At 41.6% G+C, this 18196-nt stretch overlaps 1 protein-coding gene across 1 annotated transcript; it reads left to right on the forward strand.

The window, feature by feature from the left end:
• Positions 1-609: 609 nt before the first annotated feature.
• LOC124183876 (phosphatidylinositol-glycan biosynthesis class X protein) lies at positions 610-1955 on the forward strand. Its single transcript, XM_046573011.1, has 4 exons — positions 610-751; positions 987-1119; positions 1191-1487; positions 1634-1955. The coding sequence occupies exons 1-4, from the start codon at positions 636-638 to the stop codon at positions 1796-1798; spliced, it is 711 nt and encodes a 236-aa protein (XP_046428967.1). The 5' UTR covers positions 610-635; the 3' UTR covers positions 1799-1955.
• The last annotated feature ends 16241 nt before the right edge of the window (positions 1956-18196 follow it).

Here is an 18196-nt window from a genome sequence, read left to right on the forward strand (position 1 = left end):
GGCGCGATGTGAAAGCGTTGATCATAAGCAGCGATGCCTGATGTATTTAGCGACGAAGTTTTAGTCATTTTTAGACATCACTCCAAGCATTTCGGATATACATTTCAGACATCATCAGCGAAATGTTAATCTTGAGGTTTAAGGAGTTTCGTCGACTTTTCAAGGAGAGACAGAGCAATACGGAAAAACAATTGTCGGTGGTACGATGACAAACATACTCTTATCAACAATGCAAATACACACGGTATGTATATTTCGTGCACCTACTGACAGTTGCTGCCAAATAACGAGAATCGCAACATTCATTTCTAGAAAAAAACAACATTATACCTCGATTTTCGACCGTCAAGGTGTGATAATCATAGGTGAGATGAACTAACCTGTCTTCTCGTGATATTCTAACTTGATTCAAATTTACGCCTGAATGTGCCGAACACGGCAACCAGAAATACTTATTGATAATGCTCCAATTGCTTCACCCTGCCCATAGTCAACTTTACCGTACATTACAAGTATGTCTCTGCAAGTATCACTAATTTTCAATATGGCCGCCTCCATGGCCCCACAAATTTAGAACGTGTGGAACTTGAAAGCAAAGTTTGCTTGCTAAAGTGCTTGCTCGAAAAATCTAGAACATGCATCATGATTTCAAAAGTTTCTTATTCGCTGCCCTTATACTTCAGAACTTCGCAATCAGTACATCGATCAATGCTACGTTGGATTTTGACATAATTGGTGAAGGATTCCACAGGTGAAGAGGTTACCTTTTTAACACACCCCGAATATGTATAATCATATTACATACGATACATCTGGCTACTGATCTTAGTCAACTATTCGCCGCATTCAACATTGCGGTTCCACATGCATCGAATATATCTTTTTCAAACTATGAGTACGAAACTTGCTTACAATCTGCACCCCATATTTTCGATTGCGAGTATAGTCACTTGGTGATGGGTAAAATAGAATTTATACTTCACCAGAACCTTTGAGTACAAAGTGAGCGTTGATGGCTTAGAGAACCAGCAAGATTGCGCAGTAGCGCTTCACATTTTACTGCCATCAGCAATTTATGTGAACGTCGACGAGGTAGCGGATTTGCAGAGAGTCGGAAAGGTAGTGTATGCTTGACATCATGTATTTTCACGTAGTACGATTTATTATTTACATTTCGCGCCTCTTTTCAGACCCTCACGTGCTCAGTTGGTGAAAGAAATGTAGAATTGTTTGCCGAAATGGCCGAGCCTCAAAACGTGACAATATGCAATTTACCGAAAACATGGGAGACTGTCTTATCCCTGCCGATTCACCAACGCTACCAATTCTCTCAAGAGTATGGAGGTTACATAGCAATCGATATTCCACACCCCAAGCTGCTCCTTGGCTGCAAAGAGAGGTTGAAACATTATCGTGTTTCTAAGATTGATCTCTGCTCACCCTGTGTTGATTTGGCTCTAAAATGGAGAGAAATTCCTTTTAAAATGGTAATCTTTTTGAACAGATAATTATGATGAGTGTGAAGTTGATATCTTCGGTGCCACCTATTTTATTTCAAGGCATTTTGAGTGTCCAGTTAATGAACTTGGCACTAAATTATTACTGAGTCTACCAATGATCCTTTTTTTTGTAGGAACATACGAAGCCGGTTTGGCTGATCCCTGTGGGAAACACGTCTTACTTGAACTATGTGTCTTATGTGACTTTGTTGGTGACTAGTCTTGGAGCAGCTGCAGTTCTGCAAACAATGCTCAGACTCGGGAGTGTCAGCGGTGGCCCAAGAACAAAACAGAACTGATGGTATAGAGTGAAGCTGTGCAATTATTTGTACTGTGAATGGACGATGTGTACAGTGAATTCCACATTTTATCATGGTTTTTGTAGTACCATTGAAATTTTCTCATATTTTTTATTGGATGTCATTATATGGAATAAAGTTAGAGTTGTGAATCAAAGAGATCCGTTATCATTTGCAATAGAGTCATAGATTGTAGATACATAATAATAGAATGAGATTCTATGTCACCATTACTTGACATGTAAAAATTCCATGTAAACGTTGTCGTTTTTACTTGATTGCTTCAGGTGATTATAGTCTATACCAAATTTTTGTAGAACCAAGTTATTTCTCGTATCTGTTCGGCTGTTCAATCTTGATTCAGCTAGCTTCCTCGTGGACCGATTGGTCACATGAGGGTCTATTAAATTAATTCTACTTGAGTAAATTTTTTCCTTCGAGGATAGCAACGACGTAAGATGGCGTTTTTGCAGAGAGCAAAAGTTTTGAAGTTTTTCAGCAGGAATGTATTCGATTTCGAATTATGCTGAAATCCATTCTTGCTGCACTGTTCCGACGTAATTTCGCGCGAAAAATCGATCCGGCGCAGTCCCGATACGCTGCAATCAACGCATCAAAAGTGACAGCTGAAAAACAAAAACCTGAGTTTTCCACATTTTTCAGCAGGTGCTTTTTCCTTTGTAATTTCGCTCCTGTTGGTCCCACGCTCTTTTCGCTGCGTTTTCCGCGTTCCTGGGATTCCAATTGGTCGGAAAAGGGTCATACAAATCACTTCTGAGACGGAAGATTTTTTGGTCAAAAAAAAAGGAAGGTTAACCCCTTTGCATTTTTGGCGAAAATTTTCGCGATTTTGAAAAGTGCTGGAATCAATTCTTTCATGCACTATTCCAACGTAATTTTGCGAGAGACATCGATTGGGCGCAGTCCCAATACGCTGCGATCAACGCATCAAAAGTTACAGCCGAAAAACGAAAACCTGAGTTTTCGACATTTTTCAGCAGGTGCTTTTTCACTCGCCATTTCACTCCTGTTGGTCCTACGCTCTTTTCGCTGCGATTTCTGAGTTCCTGGGTGTCCAAATGATCAGAAAACGGTCGTTTGAATCAAATCTAAGACCAAAAATTTTTCGGCCAAAAAATAAGCAAGGCTAACCCCTTTGCATTTTTGGCGAAAATTTTCGCGATTTTAAAAAGTGCTGGAATAAATTCTTTCATGCACTATTCCGACGTAATTTTGCGAGAGAAATCGATTGGGCGCAGTCCCAATACGCTGCGATCAACGCATCAAAAGTTACAGCCGAAAAACGAAAACCTGTGTTTTCGACATTTTTCAGCAGGTGCTTTTTCGCTCGCCATATCTCTCCTGTTGGTCCTACGCTCTTTTCGCTGCGTTTTCTGAGTTCCTGGGTGTCCAATTGATCAGAAAACGGTCGTTTGAATCAAATCTAAGACCAAAAATTTTTCGGCCAAAAAAAAAAGCAAGGCTAACCCCTTTGCATTTTTGGCGAAAATTTTCGCGATTTTAAAAAGTGCTGGAATAAATTCTTTCATGCACTATTCCGACGTAATTTTGCGAGAGAAATCGATTGGGCGCAGTCCCAATACGCTGCGATCAACGCATCAAAAGTTACAGCCGAAAAACGAATACCGGAGTTTTCGACATTTTTCAGCAGGTGCTTTTTCACTCGCCATTTCTCTCCTGTTGGTCCTACGCTCTTTTCGCTGCGATTTCTGAGTTCCTGGGTGTCCAAATGATCAGAAAACGGTCGTTTGAATCAAATCTGAGACCAAAAATTTTTCGGCCAAAAAAAAAGCAAGGCTAACCCCTTTGCATTTTTGGCAAAAATTTTCGCGATTTTGAAAAGTGCTGGAATAAATTCTTTCATGCACTATTCCGACGTAATTTTGCGAGAAAAATCGATTGGGCGCAGTCCCAATACGCTGCGATCAACGCATCAAGAGTTACAGCCGAAAAACGAAAACCTGTGTTTTCGACATTTTTCAGCAGGTGCCTTTTCGCTCGCCATTTTTCTCCTGTTGGTCCTACGCTCTTTTCGCTGCGATTTCTGAGTTCCTGGGTGTCCAAATGATCAGAAAACGGTCGTTTGAATCAAATCTAAGACCAAAATTTTTTCGGCCAAAAAAAAAGCAAGGCTAACCCCTTTGCATTTTTGGCGAAAATTTTCGCGATTTTAAAAAGTGCTGGAATAAATTCTTTCATGCACTATTCCGACGTAATTTTGCGAGAGAAATCGATTGGGCGCAGTCCCAATACGCTGCGATCAACGCATCAAAAGTTACAGCCGAAAAACGAATACCGGAGTTTTCGACATTTTTCAGCAGGTGCTTTTTCACTCGCCATTTCTCTCCTGTTGGTCCTACGCTCTTTTCGCTGCGATTTCTGAGTTCCTGGGTGTCCAAATGATCTGAAAACGGTCGTTTGAATCAAATCTAAGACCAAAAATTTTTCGGCCAAAAAAAAAGCAAGGCTAACCCCTTTGCATTTTTGGCAAAAATTTTCGCGATTTTGAAAAGTGCTGGAATAAATTCTTTCATGCACTATTCCGACGTAATTTTGCGAGAAAAATCGATTGGGCGCAGTCCCAATACGCTGCGATCAACGCATCAAGAGTTACAGCCGAAAAACGAAAACCTGTGTTTTCGACATTTTTCAGCAGGTGCCTTTTCGCTCGCCATTTTTCTCCTGTTGGTCCTACGCTCTTTTCGCTGCGATTTCTGAGTTCCTGGGTGTCCAAATGATCAGAAAACGGTCGTTTGAATCAAATCTAAGACCAAAATTTTTTCGGCCAAAAAAAAAGCAAGGCTAACCCCTTTGCATTTTTGGCGAAAATTTTCGCGATTTTAAAAAGTGCTGGAATAAATTCTTTCATGCACTATTCCGACGTAATTATGCGAGAGAAATCGATTGGGCGCAGTCCCAATACGCTGCGATCAACGCATCAAAAGTTACAGCCGAAAAACGAATACCGGAGTTTTCGACATTTTTCAGCAGGTGCTTTTTCACTCGCCATTTCTCTCCTGTTGGTCCTACGCTCTTTTCGCTGCGATTTCTGAGTTCCTGGGTGTCCAAATGATCAGAAAACGGTCGTTTGAATCAAATCTAAGACCAAAAATTTTTCGGCCAAAAAAAAAGCAAGGCTAACCCCTTTGCATTTTTGGCAAAAATTTTCGCGATTTTGAAAAGTGCTGGAATAAATTCTTTCATGCACTATTCCGACGTAATTTTGCGAGAAAAATCGATTGGGCGCAGTCCCAATACGCTGCGATCAACGCATCAAGAGTTACAGCCGAAAAACGAAAACCTGTGTTTTCGACATTTTTCAGCAGGTGCCTTTTCGCTCGCCATTTTTCTCCTGTTGGTCCTACGCTCTTTTCGCTGCGATTTCTGAGTTCCTGGGTGTCCAAATGATCAGAAAACGGTCGTTTGAATCAAATCTAAGACCAAAATTTTTTTGGCCAAAAAAAAAGCAAGGCTAACCCCTTTGCATTTTTGGCGAAAATTTTCGCGATTTTAAAAAGTGCTGGAATAAATTCTTTCATGCACTATTCCGACGTAATTTTGCGAGAAAAATCGATTGGGCGCAGTCCCAATACGCTGCGATCAACGCATCAAGAGTTACAGCCGAAAAACGAATACCGGAGTTTTCGACATTTTTCAGCAGGTGATTTTCACTCGCCATTTCTCTCCTGTTGGTCCTACGCTCTTTTCGCTGCGATTTCTGAGTTCCTGGGTGTCCAAATGATCAGAAAACGGTCGTTTGAATCAAATCTAAGACCAAAAATTTTTCGGCCAAAAAAAAAGCAAGGCTAACCCCTTTGCATTTTTGGCGAAAATTTTCGCGATTTTAAAAAGTGCTGGAATAAATTCTTTCATGCACTATTCCGACGTAATTTTGCGAGAGAAATCGATTGGGCGCAGTCCCAATACGCTGCGATCAACGCATCAAAAGTTACAGCCGAAAAACGAATACCGGAGTTTTCGACATTTTTCAGCAGGTGCTTTTTCACTCGCCATTTCTCTCCTGTTGGACCTACGCTCTTTTCGCTGCGATTTCTGAGTTCCTGGGTGTCCAAATGATCAGAAAACGGTCGTTTGAATCAAATCTAAGACCAAAAATTTTTCGGCCAAAAAAAAAGCAAGGCTAACCCCTTTGCATTTTTGGCAAAAATTTTCGCGATTTTAAAAAGTGCTGGAATAAATTCTTTCATGCACTATTCCGACGTAATTTTGCGAGAAAAATCGATTGGGCGCAGTCCCAATACGCTGCGATCAACGCATCAAGAGTTACAGCCGAAAAACGAATACCGGAGTTTTCGACATTTTTCAGCAGGTGCTTTTTCACTCGCCATTTCTCTCCTGTTGGTCCTACGCTCTTTTCGCTGCGATTTCTGAGTTCCTGGGTGTCCAAATGATCAGAAAACGGTCGTTTGAATCAAATCTAAGACCAAAAATTTTTCGGCCAAAAAAAAAGCAAGGCTAACCCCTTTGCATTTTTGGCGAAAATTTTCGCGATTTTAAAAAGTGCTGGAATAAATTCTTTCATGCACTATTCCGACGTAATTTTGCGAGAGAAATCGATTGGGCGCAGTCCCAATACGCTGCGATCAACGCATCAAAAGTTACAGCCGAAAAACGAATACCGGAGTTTTCGACATTTTTCAGCAGGTGATTTTCACTCGCCATTTCTCTCCTGTTGGTCCTACGCTCTTTTCGCTGCGATTTCTGAGTTCCTGGGTGTCCAAATGATCAGAAAACGGTCGTTTGAATCAAATCTAAGACCAAAAATTTTTCGGCCAAAAAAAAAGCAAGGCTAACCCCTTTGCATTTTTGGCGAAAATTTTCGCGATTTTAAAAAGTGCTGGAATAAATTCTTTCATGCACTATTCCGACGTAATTTTGCGAGAGAAATCGATTGGGCGCAGTCCCAATACGCTGCGATCAACGCATCAAGAGTTACAGCCGAAAAACGAATACCGGAGTTTTCGACATTTTTCAGCAGGTGCCTTTTCGCTCGCCATTTTTCTCCTGTTGGTCCTACGCTCTTTTCGCTGCGATTTCTGAGTTCCTGGGTGTCCAAATGATCAGAAAACGGTCGTTTGAATCAAATCTAAGACCAAAATTTTTTCGGCCAAAAAAAAAGCAAGGCTAACCCCTTTGCATTTTTGGCGAAAATTTTCGCGATTTTAAAAAGTGCTGGAATAAATTCTTTCATGCACTATTCCGACGTAATTTTGCGAGAGAAATCGATTGGGCGCAGTCCCAATACGCTGCGATCAACGCATCAAAAGTTACAGCCGAAAAACGAATACCGGAGTTTTCGACATTTTTCAGCAGGTGATTTTCACTCGCCATTTCTCTCCTGTTGGTCCTACGCTCTTTTCGCTGCGATTTCTGAGTTCCTGGGTGTCCAAATGATCAGAAAACGGTCGTTTGAATCAAATCTAAGACCAAAAATTTTTCGGCCAAAAAAAAAGCAAGGCTAACCCCTTTGCATTTTTGGCGAAAATTTTCGCGATTTTAAAAAGTGCTGGAATAAATTCTTTCATGCACTATTCCGACGTAATTTTGCGAGAGAAATCGATTGGGCGCAGTCCCAATACGCTGCGATCAACGCATCAAAAGTTACAGCCGAAAAACGAATACCGGAGTTTTCGACATTTTTCAGTAGGTGCTTTTTCACTCGCCATTTCTCTCCTGTTGGTCCTACGCTCTTTTCGCTGCGATTTCTGAGTTCCTGGGTGTCCAAATGATCAGAAAACGGTCGTTTGAATCAAATCTAAGACCAAAAATTTTTCGGCCAAAAAAAAAGCAAGGCTAACCCCTTTGCATTTTTGGCAAAAATTTTCGCGATTTTAAAAAGTGCTGGAATAAATTCTTTCATGCACTATTCCGACGTAATTTTGCGAGAAAAATCGATTGGGCGCAGTCCCAATACGCTGCGATCAACGCATCAAGAGTTACAGCCGAAAAACGAAAACCTGTGTTTTCGACATTTTTCAGCAGGTGCCTTTTCGCTCGCCATTTTTCTCCTGTTGGTCCTACGCTCTTTTCGCTGCGATTTCTGAGTTCCTGGGTGTCCAAATGATCAGAAAACGGTCGTTTGAATCAAATCTAAGACCAAAATTTTTTCGGCCAAAAAAAAAGCAAGGCTAACCCCTTTGCATTTTTGGCGAAAATTTTCGCGATTTTAAAAAGCGCTGGAATAAATTCTTTCATGCACTATTCCGACGTAATTTTGCGAGAGAAATCGATTGGGCGCAGTCCCAATACGCTGCGATCAACGCATCAAAATTTACAGCCGAAATACGAAAACCTGTGTTTCCGACATTTTTCAGCAGGTGCTTTTTCGCTCGCCATTTTTCTCCTGTTGGTCCTACGCTCCTTTCGCTGCGTTTTCTGAGTTCCTGGGTGTCCAAATGATCAGAAAACGGTCGTTTGAATCAAATCTAAGACCAAAAATTTTTCGGCCAAAAAAAAAGCAAGGCTAACCCCTTTGCATTTTTGGCGAAAATTTTCGCGATTTTAAAAAGTGCTGGAATAAATTCTTTCATGCACTATTCCGACGTAATTTTGCGAGAGAAATCGATTGGGCGCAGTCCCAATACGCTGCGATCAACGCATCAAAAGTTACAGCCGAAAAACGAAAACCTGTGTTTCCGACATTTTTCAGCAGGTGCTTTTTCGCTCGCCATTTTTCTCCTGTTGGTCCTACGCTCCTTTCGCTGCGTTTTCTGAGTTCCTGGGTGTCCAAATGATCAGAAAACGGTCGTTTGAATCAAATCTAAGACCAAAAATTTTTCGGCCAAAAAAAAAGCAAGGCTAACCCCTTTGCATTTTTGGCGAAAATTTTCGCGATTTTAAAAAGTGCTGGAATAAATTCTTTCATGCACTCTTCCGACGTAATTTTGCGAGAGAAATCGATTGGGCGCAGTCCCAATACGCTGCGATCAACGCATCAAAAGTTACAGCCGAAAAACGAATACCGGAGTTTTCGACATTTTTCAGCAGGTGCTTTTTCACTCGCCATTTCTCTCCTGTTGGTCCTACGCTCTTTTCGCTGCGATTTCTGAGTTCCTGGGTGTCCAAATGATCAGAAAACGGTCGTTTGAATCAAATCTAAGACCAAAAATTTTTCGGCCAAAAAAAAAGCAAGGCTAACCCCTTTGCATTTTTGGCAAAAATTTTCGCGATTTTAAAAAGTGCTGGAATAAATTCTTTCATGCACTATTCCGACGTAATTTTGCGAGAGAAATCGATTGGGCGCAGTCCCAATACGCTGCGATCAACGCATCAAAAGTTACAGCCGAAAAACGAATACCGGAGTTTTCGACATTTTTCAGCAGGTGCTTTTTCACTCGCCATTTTTCTCCTGTTGGTCCTACGCTCTTTTCGCTGCGATTTCTGAGTTCCTGGGTGTCCAAATGATCAGAAAACGGTCGTTTGAATCAAATCTAAGACCAAAAATTTTTCGGCCAAAAAAAAAGCAAGGCTAACCCCTTTGCATTTTTGGCGAAAATTTTCGCGATTCCGAAAAGTGCTGGAATAAATTCTTTCATGCACTATTCCGACGTAATTATGCGAGAGAAATCGATTGGGCGCAGTCCCAATACGCTGCGATCAACGCATCAAAAGTTACAGCCGAAAAACGAAAACCTGTGTTTTCGACATTTTTCAGCAGGTGCTTTTTCGCTCGCCATATCTTTCCTGTTGGTCCTACGCTCTTTTCGCTGCGATTTCTGAGTTCCTGGGTGTCCAAATGATCAGAAAACGGTCGTTTGAATCAAATCTAAGACCAAAAATTTTTCGGCCAAAAAAAAAGCAAGGCTAACCCCTTTGCATTTTTGGCGAAAATTTTCGCGATTTTAAAAAGTGCTGGAATAAATTCTTTCATGCACTATTCCGACGTAATTTTGCGAGAGAAATCGATTGGGCGCAGTCCCAATACGCTGCGATCAACGCATCAAAAGTTACAGCCGAAAAACGAATACCGGAGTTTTCGACATTTTTCAGTAGGTGCTTTTTCACTCGCCATTTCTCTCCTGTTGGTCCTACGCTCTTTTCGCTGCGATTTCTGAGTTCCTGGGTGTCCAAATGATCAGAAAACGGTCGTTTGAATCAAATCTAAGACCAAAAATTTTTCGGCCAAAAAAAAAGCAAGGCTAACCCCTTTGCATTTTTGGCAAAAATTTTCGCGATTTTAAAAAGTGCTGGAATAAATTCTTTCATGCACTATTCCGACGTAATTTTGCGAGAAAAATCGATTGGGCGCAGTCCCAATACGCTGCGATCAACGCATCAAGAGTTACAGCCGAAAAACGAATACCGGAGTTTTCGACATTTTTCAGCAGGTGCCTTTTCGCTCGCCATTTTTCTCCTGTTGGTCCTACGCTCTTTTCGCTGCGATTTCTGAGTTCCTGGGTGTCCAAATGATCAGAAAACGGTCGTTTGAATCAAATCTAAGACCAAAATTTTTTCGGCCAAAAAAAAAGCAAGGCTAACCCCTTTGCATTTTTGGCGAAAATTTTCGCGATTTTAAAAAGTGCTGGAATAAATTCTTTCATGCACTATTCCGACGTAATTTTGCGAGAGAAATCGATTGGGCGCAGTCCCAATACGCTGCGATCAACGCATCAAAAGTTACAGCCGAAAAACGAATACCGGAGTTTTCGACATTTTTCAGCAGGTGCTTTTTCACTCGCCATTTCTCTCCTGTTGGTCCTACGCTCTTTTCGCTGCGATTTCTGAGTTCCTGGGTGTCCAAATGATCAGAAAACGGTCGTTTGAATCAAATCTAAGACCAAAAATTTTTCGGCCAAAAAAAAAGCAAGGCTAACCCCTTTGCATTTTTGGCGAAAATTTTCGCGATTTTGAAAAGTGCTGGAATAAATTCTTTCATGCACTATTCCGACGTAATTTTGCGAGAAAAATCGATTGGGCGCAGTCCCAATACGCTGCGATCAACGCATCAAGAGTTACAGCCGAAAAACGAAAACCTGTGTTTTCGACATTTTTCAGCAGGTGCCTTTTCGCTCGCCATTTTTCTCCTGTTGGTCCTACGCTCTTTTCGCTGCGATTTCTGAGTTCCTGGGTGTCCAAATGATCAGAAAACGGTCGTTTGAATCAAATCTAAGACCAAAATTTTTTCGGCCAAAAAAAAAGCAAGGCTAACCCCTTTGCATTTTTGGCGAAAATTTTCGCGATTTTAAAAAGTGCTGGAATAAATTCTTTCATGCACTATTCCGACGTAATTTTGCGAGAAAAATCGATTGGGCGCAGTCCCAATACGCTGCGATCAACGCATCAAGAGTTACAGCCGAAAAACGAATACCGGAGTTTTCGACATTTTTCAGCAGGTGCTTTTTCACTCGCCATTTCTCTCCTGTTGGTCCTACGCTCTTTTCGCTGCGATTTCTGAGTTCCTGGGTGTCCAAATGATCAGAAAACGGTCGTTTGAATCAAATCTAAGACCAAAAATTTTTCGGCCAAAAAAAAAGCAAGGCTAACCCCTTTGCATTTTTGGCGAAAATTTTCGCGATTTTAAAAAGTGCTGGAATAAATTCTTTCATGCACTATTCCGACGTAATTTTGCGAGAGAAATCGATTGGGCGCAGTCCCAATACGCTGCGATCAACGCATCAAAAGTTACAGCCGAAAAACGAATACCGGAGTTTTCGACATTTTTCAGCAGGTGATTTTCACTCGCCATTTCTCTCCTGTTGGTCCTACGCTCTTTTCGCTGCGATTTCTGAGTTCCTGGGTGTCCAAATGATCAGAAAACGGTCGTTTGAATCAAATCTAAGACCAAAAATTTTTCGGCCAAAAAAAAAGCAAGGCTAACCCCTTTGCATTTTTGGCGAAAATTTTCGCGATTTTAAAAAGTGCTGGAATAAATTCTTTCATGCACTATTCCGACGTAATTTTGCGAGAGAAATCGATTGGGCGCAGTCCCAATACGCTGCGATCAACGCATCAAGAGTTACAGCCGAAAAACGAAAACCTGTGTTTTCGACATTTTTCAGCAGGTGCCTTTTCGCTCGCCATTTTTCTCCTGTTGGTCCTACGCTCTTTTCGCTGCGATTTCTGAGTTCCTGGGTGTCCAAATGATCAGAAAACGGTCGTTTGAATCAAATCTAAGACCAAAATTTTTTCGGCCAAAAAAAAAGCAAGGCTAACCCCTTTGCATTTTTGGCGAAAATTTTCGCGATTTCAAAAAGCGCTGGAATAAATTCTTTCATGCACTATTCCGACGTAATTTTGCGAGAGAAATCGATTGGGCGCAGTCCCAATACGCTGCGATCAACGCATCAAAATTTACAGCCGAAATACGAAAACCTGTGTTTCCGACATTTTTCAGCAGGTGCTTTTTCGCTCGCCATTTTTCTCCTGTTGGTCCTACGCTCCTTTCGCTGCGTTTTCTGAGTTCCTGGGTGTCCAAATGATCAGAAAACGGTCGTTTGAATCAAATCTAAGACCAAAAATTTTTCGGCCAAAAAAAAAGCAAGGCTAACCCCTTTGCATTTTTGGCGAAAATTTTCGCGATTTTAAAAAGTGCTGGAATAAATTCTTTCATGCACTATTCCGACGTAATTTTGCGAGAGAAATCGATTGGGCGCAGTCCCAATACGCTGCGATCAACGCATCAAAAGTTACAGCCGAAAAACGAAAACCTGTGTTTCCGACATTTTTCAGCAGGTGCTTTTTCGCTCGCCATTTTTCTCCTGTTGGTCCTACGCTCCTTTCGCTGCGTTTTCTGAGTTCCTGGGTGTCCAAATGATCAGAAAACGGTCGTTTGAATCAAATCTAAGACCAAAAATTTTTCGGCCAAAAAAAAAGCAAGGCTAACCCCTTTGCATTTTTGGCGAAAATTTTCGCGATTTTAAAAAGTGCTGGAATAAATTCTTTCATGCACTCTTCCGACGTAATTTTGCGAGAGAAATCGATTGGGCGCAGTCCCAATACGCTGCGATCAACGCATCAAAAGTTACAGCCGAAAAACGAATACCGGAGTTTTCGACATTTTTCAGCAGGTGCTTTTTCACTCGCCATTTCTCTCCTGTTGGTCCTACGCTCTTTTCGCTGCGATTTCTGAGTTCCTGGGTGTCCAAATGATCAGAAAACGGTCGTTTGAATCAAATCTAAGACCAAAAATTTTTCGGCCAAAAAAAAAGCAAGGCTAACCCCTTTGCATTTTTGGCAAAAATTTTCGCGATTTTAAAAAGTGCTGGAATAAATTCTTTCATGCACTATTCCGACGTAATTTTGCGAGAGAAATCGATTGGGCGCAGTCCCAATACGCTGCGATCAACGCATCAAAAGTTACAGCCGAAAAACGAATACCGGAGTTTTCGACATTTTTCAGCAGGTGCTTTTTCACTCGCCATTTCTCTCCTGTTGGTCCTACGCTCTTTTCGCTGCGATTTCTGAGTTCCAGGGTGTCCAAATGATCAGAAAACGGTCGTTTGAATCAAATCTAAGACCAAAAATTTTTCGGCCAAAAAAAAAGCAAGGCTAACCCCTTTGCATTTTTGGCGAAAATTTTCGCGATTTTAAAAAGTGCTGGAATAAATTCTTTCATGCCTTATTCCGACGTAATTTTGCGAGAGAAATCGATTGGGCGCAGTCCCAATACGCTGCGATCAACGCATCAAGAGTTACAGCCGAAAAACGAAAACCTGTGTTTTCGACATTTTTCAGCAGGTGCCTTTTCGCTCGCCATTTTTCTCCTGTTGGTCCTACGCTCTTTTCGCTGCGATTTCTGAGTTCCTGGGTGTCCAAATGATCAGAAAACGGTCGTTTGAATCAAATCTAAGACCAAAAATTTTTCGGCCAAAAAAAAAGCAAGGCTAACCCCTTTGCATTTTTGGCGAAAATTTTCGCGATTCCGAAAAGTGCTGGAATAAATTCTTTCATGCACTATTCCGACGTAATTATGCGAGAGAAATCGATTGGGCGCAGTCCCAATACGCTGCGATCAACGCATCAAAAGTTACAGCCGAAAAACGAAAGCCTGTGTTTTCGACATTTTTCAGCAGGTGCTTTTTCGCTCGCCATATCTTTCCTGTTGGTCCTACGCTCTTTTCGCTGCGTTTTCTGAGTTCCTGGGTGTCCAATTGATCAGAAAACGGTCGTTTGAATCAAATCTAAGACCAAAAATTTTTCGGCCAAAAAAAAAGCAAGGCTAACCCCTTTGCATTTTTGGCAAAAATTTTCGCGATTTTAAAAAGTGCTGGAATAAATTCTTTCACGCACTATTCCGACGTAATTTTGCGAGAAAAATCGATTGGGCGCAGTCCCAATACGCTGCGATCAACGCATCAAGAGTTACAGCCGAAAAACGAAAACCTGTGTTTTCGACATTTTTCAGCAGGTGCCTTTTCGCTCGCCATTTTTTTCCTGTTGGTCCTACGCTCTTTTCGCTGCGATTTCTGAGTTCCTGGGTGTCCAAATGATCAGAAAACGGTCGTTTGAATCAAATCTAAGACCAACATTTTTTCGGCCAAAAAAAAAGCAAGGCTAACCCCTTTGCATTTTTGGCGAAAATTTTCGCGATTTTAAAAAGTGCTGGAATAAATTCTTTCATGCACTATTCCGACGTAATTTTGCGAGAGAAATCGATTGGGCGCAGTCCCAATACGCTGCGATCAACGCATCAAAAGTTACAGCTGAAAAACGAATACCGGAGTTTTCGACATTTTTCAGCAGGTGCTTTTTCACTCGCCATTTCTCTCCTGTTGGTCCTACGCTCTTTTCGCTGCGATTTCTGAGTTCCTGGGTGTCCAAATGACCAGAAAACGGTCGTTTGAATCAAATCTAAGACCAAAAATTTTTCGGCCAAAAAAAAAGCAAGGCTAACCCCTTTGCATTTTTGGCGAAAATTTTCGCGATTTTAAAAAGTGCTGGAATAAATTCTTTCATGCACTATTCCGACGTAATTTTGCGAGAGAAATCGATTGGGCGCAGTCCCAATACGCTGCGATCAACGCATCAAAAGTTACAGCCGAAAAACGAATACCGGAGTTTTCGACATTTTTCAGCAGGTGCTTTTTCGCTCGCCATTTTTCTCCCGTTGGTCCTACGCTCTTTTCGCTTCGTTTTCTGAGTTCCTGGGTGTCCAAAAGATCAGAAAACGGTCGTTTGAATCAAATCTAAGACCAAAAATTTTTCGGCCAAAAAAAAAGCAAGGCTAACCCCTTTGCATTTTTGGCAAAAATTTTCGCGATTTTAAAAAGTGCTGGAATAAATTCTTTCACGCACTATTCCGACGTAATTTTGCGAGAAAAATCGATTGGGCGCAGTCCCAATACGCTGCGATCAACGCATCAAGAGTTACAGCCGAAAAACGAAAACCTGTGTTTTCGACATTTTTCAGCAGGTGCCTTTTCGCTCGCCATTTTTCTCCTGTTGGTCCTACGCTCTTTTCGCTGCGATTTCTGAGTTCCTGGGTGTCCAAATGATCAGAAAACGGTCGTTTGAATCAAATCTAAGACCAAAATTTTTTCGGCCAAAAAAAAAGCAAGGCTAACCCCTTTGCATTTTCGGCGAAAATTTTCGCGATTTTCAAAAGTGCTGGAATAAATTCTTTCATGCACTATTCCGACGTAATTTTGCGAGAGAAATCGATTGGGCGCAGTCCCAATACGCTGCGATCAACGCATCAAAAGTTACAGCCGAAAAACGAATACCGGAGTTTTCGACATTTTTCAGCAGGTGCTTTTTCGCTCGCCATTTTTCTCCCGTTGGTCCTACGCTCTTTTCGCTTCGTTTTCTGAGTTCCTGGGTGTCCAAATGATCAGAAAACGGTCGTTTGAATCAAATCTAAGACCAAAAATTTTTCGGCCAAAAAAAAAGCAAGGCTAACCCCTTTGCATTTTTGGCGAAAATTTTCGCGATTCCGAAAAGTGCTGGAATAAATTCTTTCATGCACTATTCCGACGTAATTATGCGAGAGAAATCGATTGGGCGCAGTCCCAATACGCTGCGATCAACGCATCAAAAGTTACAGCCGAAAAACGAAAACCTGTGTTTTCGACATTTTTCAGCAGGTGCTTTTTCGCTCGCCATATCTCTCCTGTTGGTCCTACGCTCTTTTCGCTTCGTTTTCTGAGTTCCTGGGTGTCCAATTGATCAGAAAACGGTCGTTTGAATCAAATCGAAGACCAAAAATTTTTCGGCCAAAAAAAAAGCAAGGCTAACCCCTTTGCATTTTTGGCAAAAATTTTCGCGATTTTAAAAAGTGCTGGAATAAATTCTTTCACGCACTATTCCGACGTAATTTTGCGAGAAAAATCGATTGGGCGCAGTCCCAATACGCTGCGATCAACGCATCAAGAGTTACAGCCGAAAAACGAAAACCTGTGTTTTCGACATTTTTCAGCAGGTGCCTTTTCGCTCGCCATTTTTCTCCTGTTGGTCCTACGCTCTTTTCGCTGCGATTTCTGAGTTCCTGGGTGTCCAAATGATCAGAAAACGGTCGTTTGAATCAAATCTAAGACCAAAATTTTTTCGGCCAAAAAAAAAGCAAGGCTAACCCCTTTGCATTTTTGGCGAAAATTTTCGCGATTTTAAAAAGTGCTGGAATAAATTCTTTCATGCACTATTCCGACGTAATTTTGCGAGAGAAATCGATTGGGCGCAGTCCCAATACGCTGCGATCAACGCATCAAAAGTTACAGCCGAAAAACGAATACCGGAGTTTTCGACATTTTTCAGCAGGTGCTTTTTCGCTCGCCATTTTTCTCCCGTTGGTCCTACGCTCTTTTCGCTTCGTTTTCTGAGTTCCTGGGTGTCCAAATGATCAGAAAACGGTCGTTTGAATCAAATCTAAGACCAAAAATTTTTCGGCCAAAAAAAAAGCAAGGCTAACCCCTTTGCATTTTTGGCGAAAATTTTCGCGATTTTAAAAAGTGCTGGAATAAATTCTTTCATGCACTATTCCGACGTAATTTTGCGAGAAAAATCGATTGGGCGCAGTCCCAATACGCTGCGATCAACGCATCAAGAGTTACAGCCGAAAAACGAAAACCTGTGTTTTCGACATTTTTCAGCAGGTGCCTTTTCGCTCGCCATTTTTCTCCTGTTGGTCCTACGCTCTTTTCGCTGCGATTTCTGAGTTCCTGGGTGTCCAAATGATCAGAAAACGGTCGTTTGAATCAAATCTAAGACCAAAAATTTTTCGGCCAAAAAAAAAGCAAGGCTAACCCCTTTGCATTTTTGGCGAAAATTTTCGCGATTCCGAAAAGTGCTGGAATAAATTCTTTCATGCACTATTCCGACGTAATTATGCGAGAGAAATCGATTGGGCGCAGTCCCAATACGCTGCGATCAACGCATCAAAAGTTACAGCCGAAAAACGAAAACCTGTGTTTTCGACATTTTTCAGCAGGTGCTTTTTCGCTCGCCATATCTCTCCTGTTGGTCCTACGCTCTTTTCGCTGCGTTTTCTGAGTTCCTGGGTGTCCAATTGATCAGAAAACGGTCGTTTGAATCAAATCTAAGACCAAAAATTTTTCGGCCAAAAAAAAAGCAAGGCTAACCCCTTTGCATTTTTGGCAAAAATTTTCGCGATTTTAAAAAGTGCTGGAATAAATTCTTTCACGCACTATTCCGACGTAATTTTGCGAGAAAAATCGATTGGGCGCAGTCCCAATACGCTGCGATCAACGCATCAAGAGTTACAGCCGAAAAACGAAAACCTGTGTTTTCGACATTTTTCAGCAGGTGCCTTTTCGCTCGCCATTTTTCTCCTGTTGGTCCTACGCTCTTTTCGCTGCGATTTCTGAGTTCCTGGGTGTCCAAATGATCAGAAAACGGTCGTTTGAATCAAATCTAAGACCAAAATTTTTTCGGCCAAAAAAAAAGCAAGGCTAACCCCTTTGCATTTTTGGCGAAAATTTTCGCGATTTTAAAAAGTGCTGGAATAAATTCTTTCATGCACTATTCCGACGTAATTTTGCGAGAGAAATCGATTGGGCGCAGTCCCAATACGCTGCGATCAACGCATCAAAAGTTACAGCTGAAAAACGAATACCGGAGTTTTCGACATTTTTCAGCAGGTGCTTTTTCACTCGCCATTTCTCTCCTGTTGGTCCTACGCTCTTTTCGCTGCGATTTCTGAGTTCCTGGGTGTCCAAATGACCAGAAAACGGTCGTTTGAATCAAATCTAAGACCAAAAATTTTTCGGCCAAAAAAAAAGCAAGGCTAACCCCTTTGCATTTTTGGCGAAAATTTTCGCGATTTTAAAAAGTGCTGGAATAAATTCTTTCATGCACTATTCCGACGTAATTTTGCGAGAGAAATCGATTGGGCGCAGTCCCAATACGCTGCGATCAACGCATCAAAAGTTACAGCCGAAAAACGAATACCGGAGTTTTCGACAT

Source organism: Neodiprion fabricii, chromosome 5 (assembly GCF_021155785.1).
Source record: "Neodiprion fabricii isolate iyNeoFabr1 chromosome 5, iyNeoFabr1.1, whole genome shotgun sequence".
Taxonomy (NCBI): Eukaryota; Metazoa; Arthropoda; class Insecta; order Hymenoptera; family Diprionidae; genus Neodiprion; species Neodiprion fabricii.